The sequence below is a fragment of the Hyla sarda genome, chromosome 1, assembly GCF_029499605.1.
Source record: "Hyla sarda isolate aHylSar1 chromosome 1, aHylSar1.hap1, whole genome shotgun sequence".
NCBI classification, from domain to species: domain Eukaryota; kingdom Metazoa; phylum Chordata; class Amphibia; order Anura; family Hylidae; genus Hyla; species Hyla sarda.
In genome coordinates, this window is record NC_079189.1 from 213,320,521 (window position 1) to 213,342,974 (window position 22,454).

Genomic DNA, 22,454 nt, shown 5'->3' on the forward strand with positions numbered 1-22,454 from the left:
TCCCCCTGCTAATAATCACCTTTTCCCACTTCTCCACTGCTCTGGAGATCTCTAGTTAGGTCTGACTGCTGTGCGATGCAGGTGCGATTAGCCCTCCCTGCATTTATGGCTGTCAGACCTGAACTGCAGGACAGGGAGCTGAGCGCTTGTTGCTACTGGCTCTCAACTTTTCAATTGTATTGGTAGCTTAACCCTTTCAGGAACGAGCCTTTATTTTAGGTTTTGTTTTTTCCTCCTCGCCTTCTAATAGACATAACTCTTTTATTTTTCCATCTAAAGACCAGTATGAGGGCTTGTTTTTTGCATCAGCAATTGTACTTTGTAATGACATCCCTCATTTTACCTCCATATGTACAGTGAAACAAACAAAAAAAGTTATTTGTAGGGGAAAAAAAAACTAAAAACTATTTTGCAACTTTTGGGGGCTTCCGTTTCTAACTTTTTGTACGAAAAAATCGTCCATTTCTGACCCCTATAATTTTTTATATTTTTCCACATATAGGGATTTATGAGGGCTAATTTTTTTGCGCCATGATCTGTAGTTTTAATCAGGCACCTTTTGGTCGCGTTTTATTCATTTTTTTTCTAGAATATGATGTGAATAAAAATAAGCAATTCTGGACTATGGAATTTTGTAATGCTTGCACCTTTGACAGTGCGCTTTAATTAACATTATATTTTAATAGTTTGGACAATTAAGTATGCGGCGCTACCACACAAATTTAGGTTTTAATTTTAGCTGAAAAATGGTGTAGTCCAGCTTCTTAAAACTTCAATGTTTTATTTAATCCATTTAAAATAAAGAAAAAGTGCAAACTAAAAGCCAAATGAAACGCTGACGCGTTTCAGTTTACAGAAAAACCTTAATCATAGCGATATTCAAGAGAGGAGAATGCTGCTATATATACCTGCTCAAGGAAAGGTAAGAGTAAATAAGGTCCGCCTATTAGTGGACGTGACTCAACTACGTACATTGTGTTGGGGAATTGCAAGGATGCAAGCAGGTGTACAGAAAGGCATATTAATAGCATTTGCCAAAAATAGACATTAATTAAAAAAATTATAGAAAAGTGCAAAATATGATAGATATTCTTAAAAAATGACTCGATAAATGTAAGAGAGGTCATTTCTATAATTCAGTCCTCGTGGGAACCTGTTGTCCAGACGGAGGATCCAAAACGCCTCCCGTCTGAACATCAGTTTGCTCCAGTCGTTGCCGCGTCTAGGCGGTTTAACCCTCTCAATTCCTTGGACCTTTAGGGTAGATACATCTCCAGCATGTTGTTCCAAGAAATGCTTTGTAAGTCCCGATACAGAGCGTTGAGGGGTTAATGTTTGATTTCGGAAGGCAAGATGTTCGGCGATTCTTGTTTTCAGTTTTCTGGTTGTACAGCCGATATATTGTAAGTTGCACAGGGTACAGGTGGCCAGGTAGATAACGTGTGTAGTGTGGCAATTAATAAGTGATTTGATGTTATAGCTAATGCCAGTAGAAGAAGATATGAATTGTTTAGAAATGCTTATAAATTTACATAAATTGCATCGTGTGTGGCCACATCTATACAATCAAGTACACTTGAGCCAATTTTGTTTTTTATTCGGTTCTTTGAGGAGGTCACTGGGAGATAATTGATTGTACAATGTTTTTCCCTCCACTCTGATCCCTGCCTGCAATATTTTAGATAAAGCTTCAACGTGATGAAGAATAGGTAGGTGTTTTAAAACAATCTGTTTTATGCAATCAAAGTCCGTACTAGATGCTGTACTGAAAGTGAGAGGATCGGAAAATGATTTATTTTTTTGTTGAGATGGATATGATTTATTCTTGAGATAATGCCCCTGTGGTTTGGAATTAACAATATTGATGGCTCTTTGGATGTCAGTTTCTGTATAACCTCTCAGTTTCAAACGGTTAGAGATATCAATGCAGGTTGGCTAAGGACTAAGAAGTTGATTCCAACACATGGAGCATCTTTTGGATGGCAGGGAGGAAGGTAAGAGACCTCCAGCTGTCCTCACGGCAGTCCTGATCAGCTCACTGAGCTAGCCGGGAATGGGATTTACTCCTTTTAGATGCCGCGATCAACTTTCATCGTGGCATCTAACGGGTTAATGCTGGACATCAGCCCGATTGCGATGTCCGCCATTAGCCATGGGTCCATGGGACAATGGGAGCCTGCAGTGGACGTATATATACGTCCATCTGCGGGAAGGGGTTAAAGACAGTCACAATTCAATAGTGGGATTGGATTGAAGATCCAGTAAGATCTTACAGCTTCCCCATACCTCCTCACTTTTGTTGAGAGCAAAGAGAGATAAGCCATGCCCCCTAGCTGCACCCACAGCCACACCCCCTAACCACACCCTCAGTCACGCCGTAACCGCACCTGCATAATGGGAATACCTCTTTAACAGGAAAAATGTTGTCAGCCTGTCGTCTAAACTTAGGAGGATCTGAACAGAATGACAACAACCACCATCATTACCACTACAGACCTTTTAAGTGATTGACATACAGTTACATCTGCTGACATCTTCTCTGGTCGGAGTCGTGCACATTCCTTTTTCTTCTCCATCCAGTTCAGACTGTCATGATGATTCATGATTCACGACTCATCTCTGAAAAACATGGTGGGGAGAAAAACATTTTAGGCTAGAATGGATAGATAAGTGGGTTGGATAACAGTAAGTAGATACCTCCCATTGCATAGTTAGGTCGCTCCAGAATGTAGACAGGTCCCTTCAGGTAGTTTCCCCCATCACATAGGTGCCCCGAGTAGGTAAAGCCCCCCAGAGAAAGTTGTCCTTGTAGGTAAATCCCCCAGATAGTTGTCTCCTGTATGAAAACCCCCATATAAGTGATGTAGGAAGTAGGTATCCCCCTATTAGCTTGGTAGTTAGTCTTTAAAATAGCTTGCAGGTAGTAGCCTCCCAAATTAGCTAGGCAGGAATGTAGTAGATAGCATATTAGGTAGGTAACAGATGTCCCCCACATTAGGTAGGCCATGGTAGGCAGCAGATTCCCCCCATAGTAGGAAGCAGATTCCCCACATATTAGGTGGCAGTTTCCCCCATAGTAGACAGCAGTTCCCCCATAGTAGGAGCAGTCCCCCCCCCATAGTAGGCAGCAGTTCCCCCATAGTAGGCAGCAGTTCCCCTATAGTAGCAGCAGTTCCCTCATAGTAGACAGAAGCAGTTTCCGCATAGTAGGCAGCAGATTCTCACACAGTGTGGCAGTTCAACCATAGTAGGAAGCAGTTCCTCAATGGTAGCAGCAGTTTCCCCATAGTAGGCAGCAGTTCCCCCATATTAGCAGCAGTTTCTCCTTCCCCCATAGTAGGCAGCAAAATTCCCCCCTTCGCTCCCTCTGGCATACTTACCTTCTGCTGGTATTCTTCCCGGTCAGCTACTGTGGCTCTTGCCTTTTTTCTCTGTAGCTCCCATGGCTCAGCACTGCCTCTTCCGGTTTTTCTTCTTCCTCTGCACTTATGTGTCTGATGATGTCACTCGTGCGCTGTCGGAGAACAGAGGAAGGGTTCGGTCTCTTGTGACTGCTGGCTTAATGCAGCCACAGGCACAAGAGTGATTAAAAGAGCCATTGGCTCCTCATCCTGTCAAACACCCACTGAACACCACATTCAACTGTTGATGCCTCAGAAGGAGGCATTTACAGTTAATTGCAGGACATGTGCGGGCCGTTCCCAAGACAGCAGGACATCATCCCAAAAGCAGGAATGTTACTTTGGATCTGGGACGGTTGGGAGCTATAGGCTTCCCACCCCCAGCTAAGGGGTTTAGTCGTAAGTGTGACTATTGCTACTCTGTTGCTCTGCCACAGGGTATATGAACAAATTTGCAAACATAATAAAAACTTAAAGGAAAACTCCGGAATAGGAAAATTATCATCCATACTGCCGGCATTAAAAAAATTAAACAGGTACATACCTTCCTTCGCTCCCCCGGTGCCTCCGGTAACCGGCTCCGGCCTCCGCCGCGATCCTCTTCCTGGTTGCCGGTGGTCGGCGAGTCATACTGCACTCAGCCAATCACGGGCCGCAGTGAAGTCCCGACTCGGCTGGCGATAGGCTGAGCGGCAGTGTGATGTTTTCGGCCCCGGCAGCAGGTGCCGGTGTAGTGAAGAATTTTGTGTCTTGAAGCGTTCTCACACTGCCGCTCAGCCTATCGCCGGCCCAGTTGGGACTTCGCTGCGGCCGGTGATTGGCTGAGTGAAGTATGACTCCCCGAACACCGGCAACCAGGAAGAGGATCGCGGTGGAGGCCGGAGCCGGTTACCGGAGGCATCGGGGGAGCGAAGGAAGGTATGCACCTGTTTATTTTTTTACTGTCGGCAGTATGGACGATAATTTTCCTATTCCAGAGTTCTCCTTTAACCACATTAAATTAAGTGATGCATGTAGCTTAATATTTGTCACATTCCACTTTCCTCATTAAGATTCACAAACAAGGATTTGCACACTCACTTACACTAACATAGACCTTCTTCTGCTAACATGTCAGTATATATTATAACATACAAACTGTATTCACATGTTGTCCTTGTTTGGATTTAATCCAGGACCCCAATGTTAAGAACTAATAACTGAGCCATGTTCAAAACTATCAATGAAGATAAAAAAAAGTATCTAATAGATGTAACACATACCATGTGCTACACTCTTTGGTCACTCTTTCTATTCGAATTTAGATGTATTTGCATAGTGAATCTTCCATGTTTAAGTGAATTTAAAGTAGCCCATCAAATTGAAAACACAGTCCAGTCTACCAGCATCATGTTAAAGTGCAGGAGCAGCTGAGCAGATTGCAAACAACAGTGGAGTTATAGCCAGAATAAAAGACTTTTGGTGGTGCTCAGCTAATAAATAAAATAATTCCACATACTATGGGCTGGGCCGTCCCAGCTCATGGCATCCAGAAGAAAGTCTGTGTTTTACCACATCTGTACAACAAATCTATACGACAAAAAGTATAAGTGTGACAAATAGTGAGTTGCCCCTTTCTTTTCTACAGACTGGGTTATTTAGATTTTGTTAGACTATGATTAAGATTTTTACTAGGGATGAGCGAATCGAATCTGACGAATCCTAATTCGTTACAAATTTCAGGAAAAATTAGCTTTTCAATGAATCCGAATATCGCCGTGATTTGATCGCACAAATCGCTTCATTAAACTCCATTTAGTGCGGTCCAGGCTCAAGGACATCTAAGATGGCGGCTCCCCATGTCAGGACATGGGGCAAATAATGCTGGAAAGGCAGGAGCATGGGTGAGGGGGATAACCCTGAATCACATGCAGCATGTAGCCTATCAGCAGCCAGCCACCCCCTGTGATGTCACAGCCCTATATAATCTGCAGCCATCTTGCGACCAGTAACTACATCGTCCTATTGCAGAGAGAGAGGGACATAGAGCAGTGTGTGTTGCACAGAAAATAATTTTTACAACATTTAAAACAAGTTCACACCTGCTGGTGTTGTAGACAAATACTGTTTTAAGCGTAGTGGAGCGTATTGTACTCGCCTCATAGGTGCATACCACGTACGCACATCTACGTGGTGTACCATTTTGTTCCTGTTATAGTCCTAAGGGCCTAGTTACTTTGAAAGGCCAGCCAAAAGTACACACCTGCTGCTGTTCTAGACAAATACTGTTTTAAGTGTAGTGGAGCATATTGTACTCCCCTCATAAGTGCATACCACGTGCGTACATCTACGTGGTGTACCATTTTGTTCTTGTTCTAGTCCTAAGGGCCTAGTTACTGTGAAAGGCCAGCCAAAAGTACACACCTGCTGCTGTTGTAGACAAATACTGTTTAAAGCATAGTGGAGCGTGTTGTCCTCCCATCATATATGCACAAGTATGTCAGGCAGAGAAGTGCCAGGACGTGCACAGAGTAGTGGCAGAGGCCTAAATTCATCAGGTGCAGGTGAGGTCGCAGCAGACTAGGGGCAAGTGGCAGCAGGATTCGCAGCTAGAGGCCTGAGCTCCCAGTATCAGCTAGCGGTCGTGTCTCGACCAGCGAACCCATCTGCCATCATGGATTGGTTAACGCGGTCATCCACCTCATCACAAGTGACATCTGATACCTCCAGTCAACAGTCGGTGGGTTCCTCAGACACAACCCTCAGTTGGCATGGCCCGGGAGCAGTCCCTGTTCTATGCTGTTCCCTCCCCCACAGAAGTATCGTATGCTGTGGGTTCAGCTCCACTATTTAGTGAGGACGATCTACTACAGGACAGTCAGTCAGTAGCTACTGCCCAGCCAAGAAGTGGAGGAGACATCCACGGTGATGCAGTGGTCCAGCCTGCTGCATCACCCAGTGGCCAGCCACTCCCTGTTTCAGCCAGCCAAGGCTCCACCACCTCAGCCGAAGGGAGCTGTCTATCATACCCATCTTCTGTCGTTCCAGATGCTCCTGCTCCTCCTACTTCCAGTCAGTCATTCTGCCAGCAATCCATCGGCGAAGCCATGTCCAAGAGACAACAGTATGCGCCCACTCATCCAACGGCACAGAAGCTGAGTGTGCTCCTGTCCAAGTTGCTGGTGCTGCAGTCCCTCCCTTTTCAAGTGGTGGACTCTGCACCTTTCAGAGAACTGATGGCTTGTGCCGAGCCGAGGTGGAGAGTCCCAAGCCGAAATTTCTTTGCGAAAAAAAGGCAGTACCAGCCCTGCACAATTTTGTGGAACAGAAGGTGGGCCAGTCCTTGAGCCTATCAGTGTGTACCAAAGTGCACGGCAGCGCCGACGTGTGGAACTGTAACTACGGTCAGGGACAATACATGTCCTTTACAGCTGGGTAAATGTGGTTCCTGCACAGTCGCAACAGCAACTTGGACAGGTCACGCCGCCTCCACGATCTCAGGCCATTGGTCCTGTGACAGTGTGCCTCCTCATCCCTCACCATGTCCTCAGCCTCCACTGCACAGACAAGTCTCAGTTCCTCTCCAGCATACAATGTGTGCAGAGCACGACGGTGTCACGCTGTTCTTCACATAGTTTGCCTTGGCGAACGGAGTCACACAGGGGAGGAACTGCTAAAAGTCATCCATCAAGAAATCGAATCATGGCTTACTTCACAAAAACTGGAAATGGGAACCATGGTGATCGACAACGGGAAGAACATCTTGTCTGCGCTGTGACAAGGAAGCCTGAGCCATGAGCCCTGCATGGCACACATGTTCAATCTGGTTCTCAAGTGGTTCCTGAAGTGTTCCCCCCATCTGCAAGACATCCTAACAATGGGAAGGAAACTTTGCATGCACTTCAGCCACTTGTACACCGCAAAGCACATCCCCCTTGAGCTGCAGCATCAGAACGGTATCCCCCAACATAGTCTGATTTGCAGATGTTGGAATTTCACCCTCCAAATGTTGGACTGACCATATGAACAGAGAAATTCCATCACCGATTTTTTGATGATCCAAGCGGATAGGGGGAATCCCCTGTGTAACTTCAATGTCAATCAGGGGCATTTCATATGTGACACCTGCCGTTTGCTCAGGCCCTTTGAGGAAGCCACATTATTAGTCAGTCGCCAGGATTACGGGATGAACAATGTCATTTCACTGCTTCATTTACTACAAAAACGTGTTGGAAACAATGGCTGGTCGGGGCACTGGAGACGTGGCGTCTACATCTCACGGCCACATGAGCCCTTTGGGGGCTGAACTGGAAGAGGAGAAGGTGGAGGGGCACAGTGGAGCACAATTTAGGTTTGGTAAAATGGGCGGTTTTTCTGGACATCTGACAGGAGAGGAGGAACAGCCATAGGAGCTAGAGGGTCATGTGGAAGACGAGACAGAGAACCCAGACACACCGTGGCAGTATGCAGTGGAGATGGAGGCAAGGAGTCCCTCCGAGCCACTTGCACAAATGGCACGATGCATGCTCACTTGCTTGCTTAGTGACCGCCGAATTGTCCCATTAAGCAGCGGGATGACTTCTGGCTCTCCACCTTTTTGGACCCTCGCTACAGGCACAAAATGGGGGCCTTTTTTTTACACCCACTGAAAGGGAGGATCAACTGACCTACTACAAATACAGTACATCTTACGAAGTCAGTTGGCCAATGACTATCTGCGCCATCGTCCATCCTCTCACAGGTCTGAATCGGGGGGCCCCCTGCGCTCACCTTCCACTGCCATGACTGCTGGGGAGGGGATTGGGTGGCAGGAGCAGTACCAGCTCCAGCAGCAGCCTGAGTGTACAGTCGCTGATGAGTAGCTTTCTTCACCCGCAGTGAAGCAACTCATCAGCAGCAGGTAGACCTGGAGCAGGACCTGTACCAGCAGGTGATGGCATACCTTAACATGACCCTGCCAACACACCTTAAAGATCCGCTGGACTTCTGGGCAGCCAAACATGATTTGTGGCCACAACTAGCAGAGTTTGCCATGAAAAAGCTGTCTTGCCCGGCCAGTAGTGTGCCATCAGAGCGGGTGTTTAGTGCGGCGGGGGCCAGAGTCACCCCAAGGAGAACTCGTCTGTCCACGAAAAATGTGGAGAGACTGTTCTTTGTGAAGATGAATCAGGCATGGATCAGCCAGGATTTCCACCCACCAATGCCAGATGCATCAGAGTAGATTGACCATGGTGCCACACCAACACTTCACAAATATGGATAGTGCAAAACATATCTAAGGTGCTGCTCCCCAGTTACAAACATCTCTCCACATCAGACCACAAGTAAGTATTGAGGATATGCATTTGCTAAAACCTAACTTTTCTTTGGATAAAATATATGGACCCCTATTTTTTTTTATACCTAAGAGAAGGAAAGGTGTGCAAAAAACACCATGTGCCCCCTACACCCCCAAGTATTGATGTGATGCAAAGATCTCTAAAAGGTTGAAGGGAAAAACGTATGGTGCATTGTAACCGCTGGGGGTAAAAACTTCCCCTGTAAGGCCCGACTCTCGCATTATTAATTTTCTTCTTGGCAAGTTTACTCACCCTATTTCCCCCTACAAACACTGCCATTTCCCAGGGTTTTTAAGTGGAAACAGGGAGAGTTTCCTGTGTGGGGCCACCCTTTTTAGGGCGAGTAATACTTGCCAAGAAGGGAATTAATAGTGCGAGTAGGGCCTTACAGGGGAAGTTTTACCCCCACCTGTTACAATGGACCATACGTTGTTCCTTTTCACTTTTTAGAGGTCTTTGCATCATATCAATACTTGATGGTGTAAGTGACACATGGTGGTTTTTGCACACCTTTCCTTTTGTTAAATAATTAAAAAAAATGGGTACATATATTTTATCCTAAGAATATTATTTAAAGTTAAGTTTTACATAATGCATATCCTCAATACTTGTGCACACTAACACTTTTACAAAAGAGACCGTTTTCTTCTGCCTACCTGCCTCAGCTATTATTCTGATCCTGCCACCCACCTGATGCCACACCTTTGATGCCAAGTTATCCTTTTTTCACCCACCTTCATCAATGGGTACTGGTATTGCCACCCACCACCCCACTCTGTCATAGAGTCACTTTCAGGACCCCTGATACTGCTGATGCCACCTCCAGGCTGTCTCATTCTGCCACCATATATTCTCCTTATGCTGATGCCATCTCGAGGCTGTCTCATACTGCCACTATATGTTTTCCTCATGCTGATGCCAGTTCCAGGCTGTCTCATTCTGTCACCATATGTTCTCATGCTGATGCCAGCTCCAGGCTGTCTCATACTGCCACTATATGTTCTCCTCATGCTGATGCCAGCTCCAGGCTGTCTCATACTGCCACTATATGTTCTCCTCATGCTGATGCCAGCTCCAGGCTGTCTCATTCTGCCACCATATGTTCTCCTCATGCCGATGCCAGCTCCAGGCTGTCTCATTCTGCCACCATATGTTCTCCTCATGCTGATGCCAGCTTCAGACTGTCTCATACTGCCACTATATGTTCTCCTCATGCTGATGCCAGCTCTAGGCTGTCTCATACTGCCATTATATGTTCTTCTCATGATGATGCCAGCTCCAGACTGTCTCATACTGCCACCATATGTTCTCCTCATTCTGATGCCACCTCCAGGCTGTCTCATACTGCCACAATATGTTTTTCCCATGCTGATGCCAGCTCCAGGCTGTCTAATACTGCCACCATATGTTCTCCTCATGCTGATGCCAGCTCCAGTCTGTCATACTGACACCATGTAGTAACATAGTTCATAAGGTTGAAAAAAGACAAGAGTCCATCAAGTTCAACCTATATCCCTAATGAGTCCCTACTGAGTTGATCCAGGGGAAGGCAAAAAAAAAAAAACTAATACTCAAGGTAACAATTCCTCCCCGGCTCCAAATATGGCAATCAGAATAAATCCCTGGATCAACATTCTGTCCCAATAAATCTAGTATACATAACCAGCAATGCTATTATTCTCCAAAAATGCATCCAGACCCTTTTTGAACTGTTTTACAGAGTTCACCATGACCACCTACTCAGGCAGAGAATTCCACAGTCTCACTGCTCTTACAGTAAAGAACCCCCGTCTGTGCTGGTATAGAAACCTTCTTTCCTCTAGACGTAGAGGATTCCCCCTTGTTATAGATACAGTCCTGGGTATAAATAGATCATGGGAGAGATCTCTGTACTGTCCCCTAATATATTTATACATAGTTATTAAGTCTCCCCTAAGCCTTCTTTTTTCTAAGCTAAATAACCCCAATACTGATAACCTTTCTGCATACTGTAGTCCTCCCATTCCCCGTATTACCCTAGTTGCCCGTCTTTGAACCCTCTCCAGCTCCACTATATCTTTCTTGTACACTGGTGCCCAGTACTGTACACAGTATTCTATGTGTGTTCTGACTAGGGCTTTGTACAGCGGTAGAATTATTTCCTTGTCATGGGCATCTCTGCCCCTATTGATGCACCCCATGATTTTATTTGCCTTGGCAGCAGCTGCCCGACACTGGTCACTACAGCTAAATTTACTGTTAACTATGACTCCTAAGTCCTTTTCCAGTGTTCTCCCATTTAATACATAATCCCAGCCCATATTTTTCCTCCCCATATGCATTACCTTACATTTATCAGTGTTGAACCTCATCTGCCACTTCTCAGCCCAAACCTCCAACCTATCCAGATCCACTTGTAACAGTTCACTGTCCTCTATTGTGTTCACCGCTTTACAGAGTTTAGTATCATCTGCAAAGATTGCTACTTTACTATTCAACCCCTCTACATGGTCATTAATGAATATATTAAATAGTACAGGACCCAAGACGGACCCCTGTGGTACCCCACTAGTAACAGTCACCCAATCAAAATAAGTACCATTAATAACCACCCTCTGTTTCATATCACTGAGCCAGTTACTTACCCACTTACACACATTCTTCCCCAGCCCAATCCTTCTCATTTTATGCACCAACCTTTTATGTGGAACCTCATGCTGATACCAGCTCCAGGCTGTCTCATTCTGCCACCATATGTTCTCCTCATGCTGATGCCAGCTCCAGGCTGTCTCATACTGGCAACCATATGTTCTCCTCATGCTGATGCCAGCTCCAGGCTGTCATTCAGCCACTATATGGTCTCTGCTTGCCGCTGCCACCTCCAGGCTGTGTCACTGTACTGCCATGTGGTCTCCCCATGCTGCTGGCACATTAAATAAAACGTTTTAGGTTCATCTATTTGAAATCTTCAATTTAAATGTTAAAAAATATCTTTAATCTTTTCAATTGTGAGGCCTTATGAACTCATTAGGCTGTTGCCACCTCCAGGCTGTGTCATTCAGCCACTATATGGTCTCCTCATGCTGCCGCCATGTCCACGCTGTGTCATTCAGCAACTATATGGTCTCCTCATACTGATGCACCTCCAAGCTCTGTCATTGTGCTGCTCTGTGACAGTGATTCTAATAGCGATGCCTGTAATCTGCATGTTATACTGAATAACAGTATTATTTCACTAACCCAGCACACTCCCTATGCGTGCTACAGCAAGGCAAAGTGTTGAACACCCCTGTTGAGGCTCTCTGTAGGCCAAAGATAGCCATATTTAATAGCGATTTGGTGCAAATAAATTCAAACCGAAACAATTTTTGGGGGGAAACTCGGCAAATCGTCCGAATCAAATTTTTCTAAAATTCGCTTATCTCTAATTATGTCTTTCTAAAAACACATCAGTCTCTTAATGTAAGAACTGCTGTGTACATTTTAATTGTCATTAAAGAAAATATGTTGTTTGTAAAGAACCAACCAAGAATTAAACAGTTTTTCTATGATTTTATGTTTGAGTCAACTACACTTGTGTGTTCATGGACACCTGCACCAAACCATAATGAGGTTGGATGAGCATTCCTTTGCTTAAAGGGGTATTTTACAGATTTTTTTTTTCCTTTTTTCATTCTGCCTGGCGGTCTTCTGGTCCCCATTCTACTTCAGCATTCTGGGGCTAAACACGTCACACTGCACTGAGCAAGTTGCAGCCGCAGCGATGATCCACCTTGGCCAGTGATACATTGAAAATCAGTGTCTAGTAACGGGCCTGGGCCCAGCCTTCTTTCTGGTGCCAGGGCCCATTACATCACACTGCTGCTCAGTGTATCATAGGGGGAAGGAGAAGACAGGAGAGTGATATCAAATACAATAACCAGTATAGTAGAAAACAGCACTCAAATTTTAAGCTGAAAAATCTATATTTATTTCTTCATCAAAAGGAATTTTAATGTCATATAATGCTTTTTTTTTTTTAACAGACCTGTTGGAACATATGGAATGTCTTTCTCAAGCATATGCTGTAAATTTATAATTATGATTCTATAGTACACAACTATAGAAAAAATATTGGAAGCTGTAAGAAAGTGTAGAGTCTGTGGTGATGCTGCATAGAGAGGGCACAAAGGAAAGGCATATTAGGTAGAGGTAATTAGAAATGAGTCAGTGTGTGTGGAAGAAGCCCCATGGAGGACCCTATTGCATGTGGTGCTGAGTACCAAGTTCAGACAAGCCAAGGGGCTGGTGACGCAGACTGAAAGCCATTTAAGAAGCCATTGCCTCTATAATGTGGGGACTTGTCTTGGGGTATCAATCAAAACTTACCTAGTAGTGGCCTAGATGTTGAACCTTCTGTGTGATAAGAATTTTTGCAGACTGTTGGTAATATGGCAAGGAGGCTGCTTCACCAGTGTCATAGCAAGACCATCATTGAACAGATAAATTCATAGTGGAACCCTTTACTCAACAGCAGCACTTTAATCTTAAAGGGGAATTCCATGAATTTTGAAAAAGTCCTATGCTGTTAGGACCAGCCCACTCAGCCAATCATTTGCCAAAACAGGGCACAGCTGCAGCCAATGATTGAGTGTAATATTCCTGCACCGATCTCTCATCTCAGAAGCAGGAAGAAGACAGGAGATCGAGGTAGTCGAAGGAGCCAAATGAGAACTCAGGAGGACCAGGGCTAAGTAAGTATAAGGGTTTTCTGTCACAGTAGCAAAAATGCTGGAATACCCCTTTAATGGTTTTAATAATAATTTAATATTGGTTTAATGTTTAAGTTAAATAGGAGATCTAGTGCCATTGGGTCATGTTACATAGTCACAGAAGGCCTCACTTTAGGCTTAACAATTTATTAGTCTCATTGCCACCTCAGCACCACCTAATCAGGTATTATATAATGTCAATGGTGGTACTAAATGTCACATTTGTCCATCTCCTGCTCTAGGAACATTGTGATCTCAGTTTTCTCTCATGCTACCTTATTTTACTCCAGGAGGTGTAGTTGCTTCCACTGTCCTCTCTGGCACTCATGGAAATAACAAGGCACATTTTCTCTTATTAACCAAACAGTAGGTTCACAGGTCTAAATTGTAGTTCAAATCTGGTTCAAATCCCAATATTGTGTTCTAGATAACCAGATATACCAATTTCCATACTTTCCATATAGTATTTGAGGGAGAGACTTGCTGCTTTACTGTGTGTAAATCATTTACTGGTTAATGTGTTTATAAAGTAACAATACATTCTGTCTTCTAATGTTCCATTTCCTTTGTCCCATTGCCCCACCAGTGGTAAACACCTATTACCGTTTTTGGCATTCTCAATTACACGATGCAGTGGAAAATACAGCAATTATGAGCCAACATGTACACGCAGCTCCTCCACCAGGAACCTCAAATAAAAGCTTGTCATCCTCGCTCAACATAAAAACATTAATCTACAGAAGCTATACAGCTATGTTATAATCAGAATTCTCAGAAATATGGACTCCCTTCATATGTATAATATCCATACAAATACTACTGTCTGCTTTGATTCCAGAGATAATTGATACTCGCACGTTGTGGTTTTTTGCCTTACAAAACATGAAGAAATAACAGTTGTGTTCATGGAAATTCTTACGTGGAAGTTTGACACAAATACCAAATAAGGACATCCTTCCAGTTTTCCCAATGCCCGTAAGCTGACGTATTAAAAAAGCAAAGCTATAAATGTATCAAAAAGTGTTTTTTGTATATGCATTGGTTGTGTTTGCTCCTGAGTCTCTCTTGGTTTGTAGGTGGGCATATTTATTAACCGTTTCACCTTCAGTAAATATGTAATTGTTTGCTTAAAAAGCTTTTTTGGGGGATCACATTTTTCTTCTAGAAGCTGCTTATTTGCTAAACTAACAGATACAGTAAATACCCCAACGCTCACATCTTAAATTTCCATCTCTCTTGCACAACTGGTTTCATAGTCCTTTTTCATAGTCCAGATATTTTCTGTTTACACTGCTTCAAGAATGATGTGCTTTAGACATTATAGATCACCATGATGGTTCAGGTCATTCAAGCCCTGATCGAGCCTGGGCAAGTGGTCATAATGCAGAGGCCACTGCAGCCAATAACTAGCCACAGCATGGATGCATTATATGTGGAGCACAAGCACTGTGGTAGTCATTTGTAAATATGGCTCATCCAGGTCTGGAATAAAATCCCTGATGCCTGACTAATGACAGCAGAAAGGACAGCCTTCCCTTGTACTTACATATACTTGTACAATGCAAGCATTTCTAAACACACATTTATTACTTACTGTACACACATGGGCTACATATAAGCAGACATATGTGCTCATTACATACACGTATGCACAGCAAAATTACCACATGTGCACACGTACAATAAGCACGTACGAGGAATTTTAGAAGAACTCCTGGCAGATGGTCTCTAGCCCCCTCCCCCCCCCCCCCCCCCCCAGTGTTATTTTGCTCTGAACACAAGAACTAGTGCCATATACTATACAGAAGTTCTTGCCCAAAAAGTACCATGTAGTTATTGTAGCTTCAAGCCCTAGGTAACCTACTGTGATATCAGAAGAGTTTTCCTTGTATCTGCTGAATCTGCGTCTGTCAGGTAAATTGGTTCGTCAATCAACATGATGCGTGAGCCGTGGGCATGTTACAGAGCCTCACTGCATAGAGCCCTGCTTATTCTCACTGCACAGAGCCCTTCTTGTCCTAAGTGTACAGAGCCCTGCTTGTCCTAAGTGTACAGAGCTTTGCTTGTCCTCACTGCACAGAGCCCTGCCTGTCCTCAGTGCCCAGAGCCCTGCTTGTCCTCAGTATACAGAGCCCTGCTTCTCCTCAGTGCACAGAGCCCTGCTTGTCCTACGTACACAGAGCCCTGCTTGTCCTCACTGCACAGAGCCCTGCTTGTCCTCAGTGCACAGAGCCCTGCTGGTCCTCAGTGCACATAGCCCTGCCTGTCCTCAGTGTACAGAGCCCTGCTTGTCCTCAGTGTACAGATCCCTGCTTGTCCTCAGTGCATAGAACCCTGCTTGTCTTCAGTGCACAGAGCCCTGCTTGTCCTCACTGCACAGAGCCCCGCTTGTCCTCAGTGCACAGAGCCCTGCTTGCCCTCAATGCACAGAGCCCTGCTTGTCCACCCACATTCCTCTGTATTTGGTCTCCTTGAAGATACACACAGGCAATAACTGTTTTTAAGTAAAACAAAACCCTCTACATGGTTCTTCTCCCCCATGGATCTGATCACGTTCCTCTCTGAACTGAACTCTCGGAACTTTCCTCTCTGAACTGTGACCTTGTTGTTGCCAGGCAACAGAGCACACACTTTTCCACAATCTTCTTACTTCCATGCACAGTGGAGACCAAATGCCAATTCCTTCAGGAGACTACAGTTGAGCATGTGTGCCCAATCTTAGTGGGCATAACCATAGGCAACCGTTTTTAAAACAATGCAGGCACATAGAGTATTAGGAGCTAATATCTATCAAACAGTACATTTTCAATAATGCTTGTACATTTGAAATGTTTACTTTCTCATAATGCATCAGTTTAGACCTATTTTTCTTAAAGGGGTACTCCGCCCCCAGACATCTTATCCCCTATCCAAAGGATAGGGGATAAGATGTCAGATCGCCGGGGTCCCGCTGCTGGGGACCCCGGGGATCGCTGCTGCAGCACCCTGCTATCATTACTGCGCAGAGTGAGATCGCTCTGCACGTAATGACAGGCAATACAGGGGCCGGAGCATCGCTACGTCACGGCTCCACCCCTCGTGATGTCACGGCCCGCCCCCATCAATACAAGTCTATGGGAAGGGGGCGTGGCGGTCGTCACGCCCCCTGCCATAGACTTGCATTAAGGGGACGGGCCGTGATGTCATGAGGGGCGGAGCCATGACATCATGCTGTTCCGGCCCCTGTATCGCCCGTCATTAAGCACATAGCGAACTCGCTCTATGCAGTAATGATGGTGGGGTGCCGCAGCGGCGATCCCCGGGGTCCCCAGCAGCGGAACCGCGGAGATCTAACATCTTATCCCCTATCCTTTGGATAGGGGATAAGATGCCAGGGGCGGAATACCCCTTTAATGGGACAACCCCTTTAAGTTTGTTCCAATTGTTCCGGACAAGTTCACCAATAGATCCAGTCTGAATGATCCATGCCACTTCTTTTATGTGTAGCATCTTAATTGGGCACTGTCAGATACAAATACTTTTGATATGTTGTAAAGCATGCAAAACCAATAAGTTCTGCAATTGCTTTCATCAGAAAATGTTTACTATTTCATACTGAAAAAGCCAGTCAAACAACTGCCCCCCCTGCCTGCTTGTATACATACTAGTCTTGCTGTGTTCATGCATCATCACCTATGTCATGGACACACTTCCTTGATTGACAGCTGTGAGCGCAGGGCTCACAGCTGGAGGAAAAATCCTCCCTCTGTCAGCTTGTGTCCCGCTACTGTCAGTGAGGACAAGCTGGGAGTTGTAGTTTTACTAATGCTAGGGGAGATGTGAGCAGACAGCATACTGAGGGAGGGGGCTGAGACCTGCACAGTGAGGCCACGCCCCCTCCCTTTGAGAGGAATTCAGACTAGTGAGCTAAATTAAAAGTGTAAGAAAAAAATAAATAAAGGTGCTAGACACATAGAAATTAGTTGTACATGGTCAGGATTAGGTACTGAGTGATATATTTAAAAAAAATGTTTTTTTGTTGCATCTGACGGGGGCACTGTCTAGAAGGGCCACCTGCTGTTTTATGGCTCTCTGTAGGCCAGAAATATCAGTTTTTAATACAGATTTGCCGGGAATAAATTGAGACCGAACAAATTTTTTCTGAAAATTCTGCGAATCGGCCAAATCGAATTTTAAAAAAATTCACTCATCTCTAATTATGTCCACTGTAGATAGGAAACACTGTAGATAGAAAGAAGCCCTAGTAGGTAGTTTTCACTCTGCGTATACGTAGTTTTCTCCATGTAGATAGGATCTCCTATAGGTAGTTTGCCCCATGTAAGTAGTTTGCCCCTTTTAGGTACAACCCTGTATAGGTTGTTTTCCCCCTTGTATATAGTTTGCCCCTATGTAAGTAATTTGTCCCCTTTAGGTAGGACTCCCCTGTAGATAGGACCCTTGTAGGTAGTTTGCCCTAGTAGATAGTTTGCCCACTTGTAGGTAGTTTACCAATGTAAGTATGACACCCCTGTAAATAGTTCCCCCCCCCTTCCTGCCCTAGATAGGACCCACTCATCCTGAAAAAAAATACCTTCTCTTAACCCCTCTCAGTCATCAGTCATCCTTCTCCTCCCAGCTTCTTCTACCAGTCACTAGAGGTCAGATCTTACAATTAAATAGTTTAGGATGCCCATATCACACACCTTTTAAACATTTCTTGATATTCAATTCCATTCCATTTATCTGACAATACAAGGAATCATACTTATTTTAATATTGTGAGTGAATATCAGGTGATGGGTGGAATTATACAGTTAAGGGGTGTGTATGTTGTATATTGAGAGGCAAGTGAGCCTAATACACCCCCTGTATTAGGGGCACTGTATAATCCCACCAATTACCTCATATTCCCTTTGACCTCTTAAAGAGAAACTGACAGCTAGTTCACCTACATTAATCCCAATATACTAGATAATAGTTGGTGAATGGCTTAAAAAAGAGGGGTTACATTTATTGGTGAAGTACTTGCTGTGTTATGGTCATTGCTATACTTCTTCCTACTGCACTGCTCTGTGCAATGGAGGCAGGGACCCTGCTCGCCTATCTCCCCTGCCACCTCAATATTCACTGCCCGGCCCACCACCCTAATGAATATACAAATGTCACTAGCCTGCCAGAAGGAGTGAGTGCTCTCTGAGGCGCCACTGTCTACTGGGTCTAGCTTGGAAGAGGCACCTGTGCTCTACTCAGAGAGCAGAAAGCTCACTCCACACAGGCTCTCACGTCCTAGTGATGTGAAAATGAAGGCATTTGCATATTAAGCAAGTGGGTGGACCATGCAGGGAATATTGATGAGGCATTAATGAGCAAGCACACAGAGAATAGGATATTCTAATAGGAAGGAACAAAGCAAAAAATCCTAACTCAGCAAGTACCTATGTATATAAATGTAAGTAAACCTTCTTTTTAACCCCTTAAGGACCAAGGACGTACCGGTACGTCCTGAGTCCTCTCCCTTACTATGACGCAGGGGCCACGGCATGGCCCCATGTCATAGCGGATTCGGGCCAGGCACCTAGCAACGTCCGGGACCCGTGGCTAATAGCGCAAGGCACTGATCGCGGTGCCGCGCTATTAACCCTTTAGACGCGGTGTTCAAAGTTGTAGAACACGAGGAGGGTCCCCTTACCTGCCTCCTGGTGTCCGATCGTCGAATGACTGCTCAGTACCTGAGATCAAGGCATGAGCAGTCAAGTGGCAGAATCATTGATCTATGTTATCCTATGGGATAATAAAGATCAATGTAACAAATCAGTGTGTGCAGTGTTATAGCCTCCTATGGGAGCTATAACACTGCAAAAAAAAGTGAAAAAAAAGCGAATGAAGCTCATTTAACCCCTTCCCTAATATAAGTTTGAATCACCCCCCTTTACCCATTTAAAAATAAAAAAACAGTGTACATAAAAATAAACATATGTGATATCGCCGTGTGCGGAAATGTCCGAATTATAAAAATATATTGTTAATTAAACCACACGGTCAATGACGTACGCGCAAAAAATTCCAAAGTCCAGAATCCCAGATACAGCTGTGAAGATCTCCGTAAAGTGATCTTCACTGCTGTATCTAGGAGTTTCAAAACTACAACTCCCAGTATGCCCAGATGCTGGGAGTTGTAGTATTGCAACATCTGGAGGGCCACAGTTTGGAGACCACTGTCCTTCCAGATGTTGCAAAACTACAACTCTCAGCATGCCCAGACTGTCCAGGCATACTGGGAGTTGTAGTTCTGCAACATCTGGCCCTTCAAATGTTGCAGAACTACAACTCCCAGCATGCTTGCACAGTCTCGGCATGCTGGGAGTTGTAGTTTTGCAACATTTGGAAGGGCACAGTTTGGAGACCACTATACAGTGGTGTCCAAACTGTAGTGCTCCAGATGTCAATTCAAAGCATGCCGAGACTGTTAAGGCATGCTGGGAGTTGTAGTCCAGCAACATCTGGCCCTTCAGATGTTGAAGAACTACAACTCCCAGCATGCCTGGGCAGTCTGGGCATGCTTGGAGTTGAAGTCTTGCAAAATCTGAAGGGCTACAGTTTGGAGACCACTACACAGTGGTCTCCAAATTGTTCTCCTCCAGTTGTTGCATAACTACAACTCCCAACATGCCCTTCGGCTGTCTGAGCATGCTGGGAGATGTAGTTTTGCAACAACTGGAAGCACACTGGTTGGGAAACATTGTTTCCTAAGTCAATGTTTCCCAACCCATGTGCCTCCTGCTGTTACAATGCTGGGAGTTGTAGTCTTGCCACAGCGGGAGGCACATGGGTTGGGAAACACTGAGTTAGGGAACAGACAGTGGTGCCGAAACACTGCGGTAGTCTGTTACCTAACTCAGTGTTTTCCAATCCCAACAAGTGTGCCTCCAGGATACATTCACACGGGCGGGGGTTTACAGCAAATTTCCCTCTTCAAGTTTGAGATGCGTCAAATTTTCCTGCTGCAGCGGGAAACTGACTGTAAATCTCCGCCCATGTGAATATACCCTAAAAACACTACACTAACCCTAAATAAAGAGTACATATACACTACACCCTTACACTGCCCCCCCCCCCCAAATAAAAAAAAAAACGGCTTGTACATAAGTTTTTCCAGCTGTTGCAAAATAACAACTCCCAGTATTGCCGGACAGCCATTGACTGTCCAGGCATGTTGGGAGTTTTGCAACAGCTGAAGGCACCCTGTTTGGGGAAAACTGACGTACAGTATTTTTGGTGGAGGAGGCAAGTGTAACGTTTGCATATGGGTACACCGCTATGAAAATCCCTAATTCAGGCTTCAAATGCACATGGCTCTCTCTCACTTCAAAGCCCTGTCTTATTTTAAAGGGGTTCTCCGGTGCTTAGACATCTTATCCCCTATCCAAAGGATAGGGGATAAGATGCCTGATCGCGGGAGTCCCGCCGCTGGGGTCCCCCGTGATCTTGCACGCAGCATCCTGTTTGTAATCAGTCCCCGGAGCGTGTTCGCTCTGGGTCTGATTACTGTCGATCACGGGGCCGGTGGCGTGTGACGTCACGCCTCCGCCCCCGTGTCACCTCACGCTCCGCCCCTCAATGCAAGTCTATGGGAGGGGGTGTGACAGCTATCACTTGCATTGAGGGGCGGACTAGGCTTGCATTGAGGGGCGGAGCGTGACGTCAAACAGGGGCAAAGGCGTGATGTCACACGCCGTCGGCCCTGTGGTCGCCGGTAATCAGAGCCGGAGCGAACACCCTCCGAGGACTGATTACAAACAGGGTGCCGCGTGCAAGATCATGGGGGTCCCCAGCAGCGGGACTCCCGCAATCAGGCATCTTATCCCCTATCCTTTGGATAGGGGATAAGATGTCTAAGCACCGGAGTACCCCTTTAAGGCAACAGTTTAGGGCCACACATGGGGTATCTCTGTACTCGGGAGAAATTGCGCTACAAATTTTGGTGGGCCTTTTCACCTTTTACCATTTATGAAAAGGTGAAGTTGGGGTCTACACCAGCATGTTAGTGTAAAAAAATTAAAAATTTTACACTAACATGCTGATGTTGCCCCATACATTTTAGTTTCATAAACGGTAAAAGAAGAAAAAGACCCCCAAAATTTTGAGCACAATTATTGCCAAGTAAGGAAATACCCCATATGTGTACGTAAAATGCTTTGCGAGGCGCACAACATGGCCCAGGAGTGAGAGAGCGCCATGTACATTTGAGGCCTAGGTGAACAGTTTCCTGGAAAGTGGATTGGTCGTCGTGGTCCAGTTGAATGGCCCCCAAGGTCTTCCGATCTGACCCCCTTAGACTTTTATCTTTGGGGTCATTTGAAGGCAATTGTCTATGCTGTGAAGATACGAGATGTGCAGCACCTGAAACTACGGATACTGGAAGCTTGTGCTAGCATTTCTCCTGCGGTGTTGCTATCAGTGTGTGAAGAGAGGGAGAAGAGGGTTGCATTGACAATCCAACACAATGGGCAGCACATTGAACACATTTTATGAGGGGTCAGAAACTTGTAGATAACTCATGAAATAATAAAGTTAAAACCAAGCACATCATTGTTTTTCTTGTGAAATTCCCAATAATTTTGATGTGTCACATGACCCTCTTCCTATTGAAAAAACAAAAGTTGGATTCAAAATGTCCGATTTCAAAATGGCCGCCATGGTCACCACCCAACTTGAAAAATTTCCCCCCTCACATATACTAATGTACCACAAACAGGAAGTTAATATCACCAACCATTCCCATTTTATTAAGGTGTATCCATATATCCATAAATTTTTTTTAAATTAAAATAGTTTATTTTAATTTTAAAAACTGGCTACTAGGGATCTCCCTCCTAGTGGCCGGCTGCAGGCTGGCGTGACGTTACACTTGAATTCGGACCGATGCCGGCCGGGCAATCGGTCCTAATTCATTCAGCCTGCGCTCGCTCCCTGCCTGTCAATCAGACAGGCGGGAGCGAGCGCTGAGAGCGCATTGGCTCCCTGTC

The 22,454-nt window shown here is 45.1% G+C and overlaps 1 protein-coding gene across 1 annotated transcript in view; it reads right to left on the bottom strand.

Moving 5' to 3' along the window:
• The window catches only part of SPARCL1 (SPARC like 1), a 52,094-nt gene extending 49,491 nt beyond the window's left edge, over positions 1-2,603 (bottom strand). The window contains exon 1 of the mRNA XM_056558042.1: positions 2,497-2,603. Coding sequence (XP_056414017.1) covers positions 2,497-2,603 — 107 coding nt within the window. The remainder of the gene's footprint in view (positions 1-2,496) is intronic.
• Positions 2,604-22,454: the final 19,851 nt, after the last annotated feature.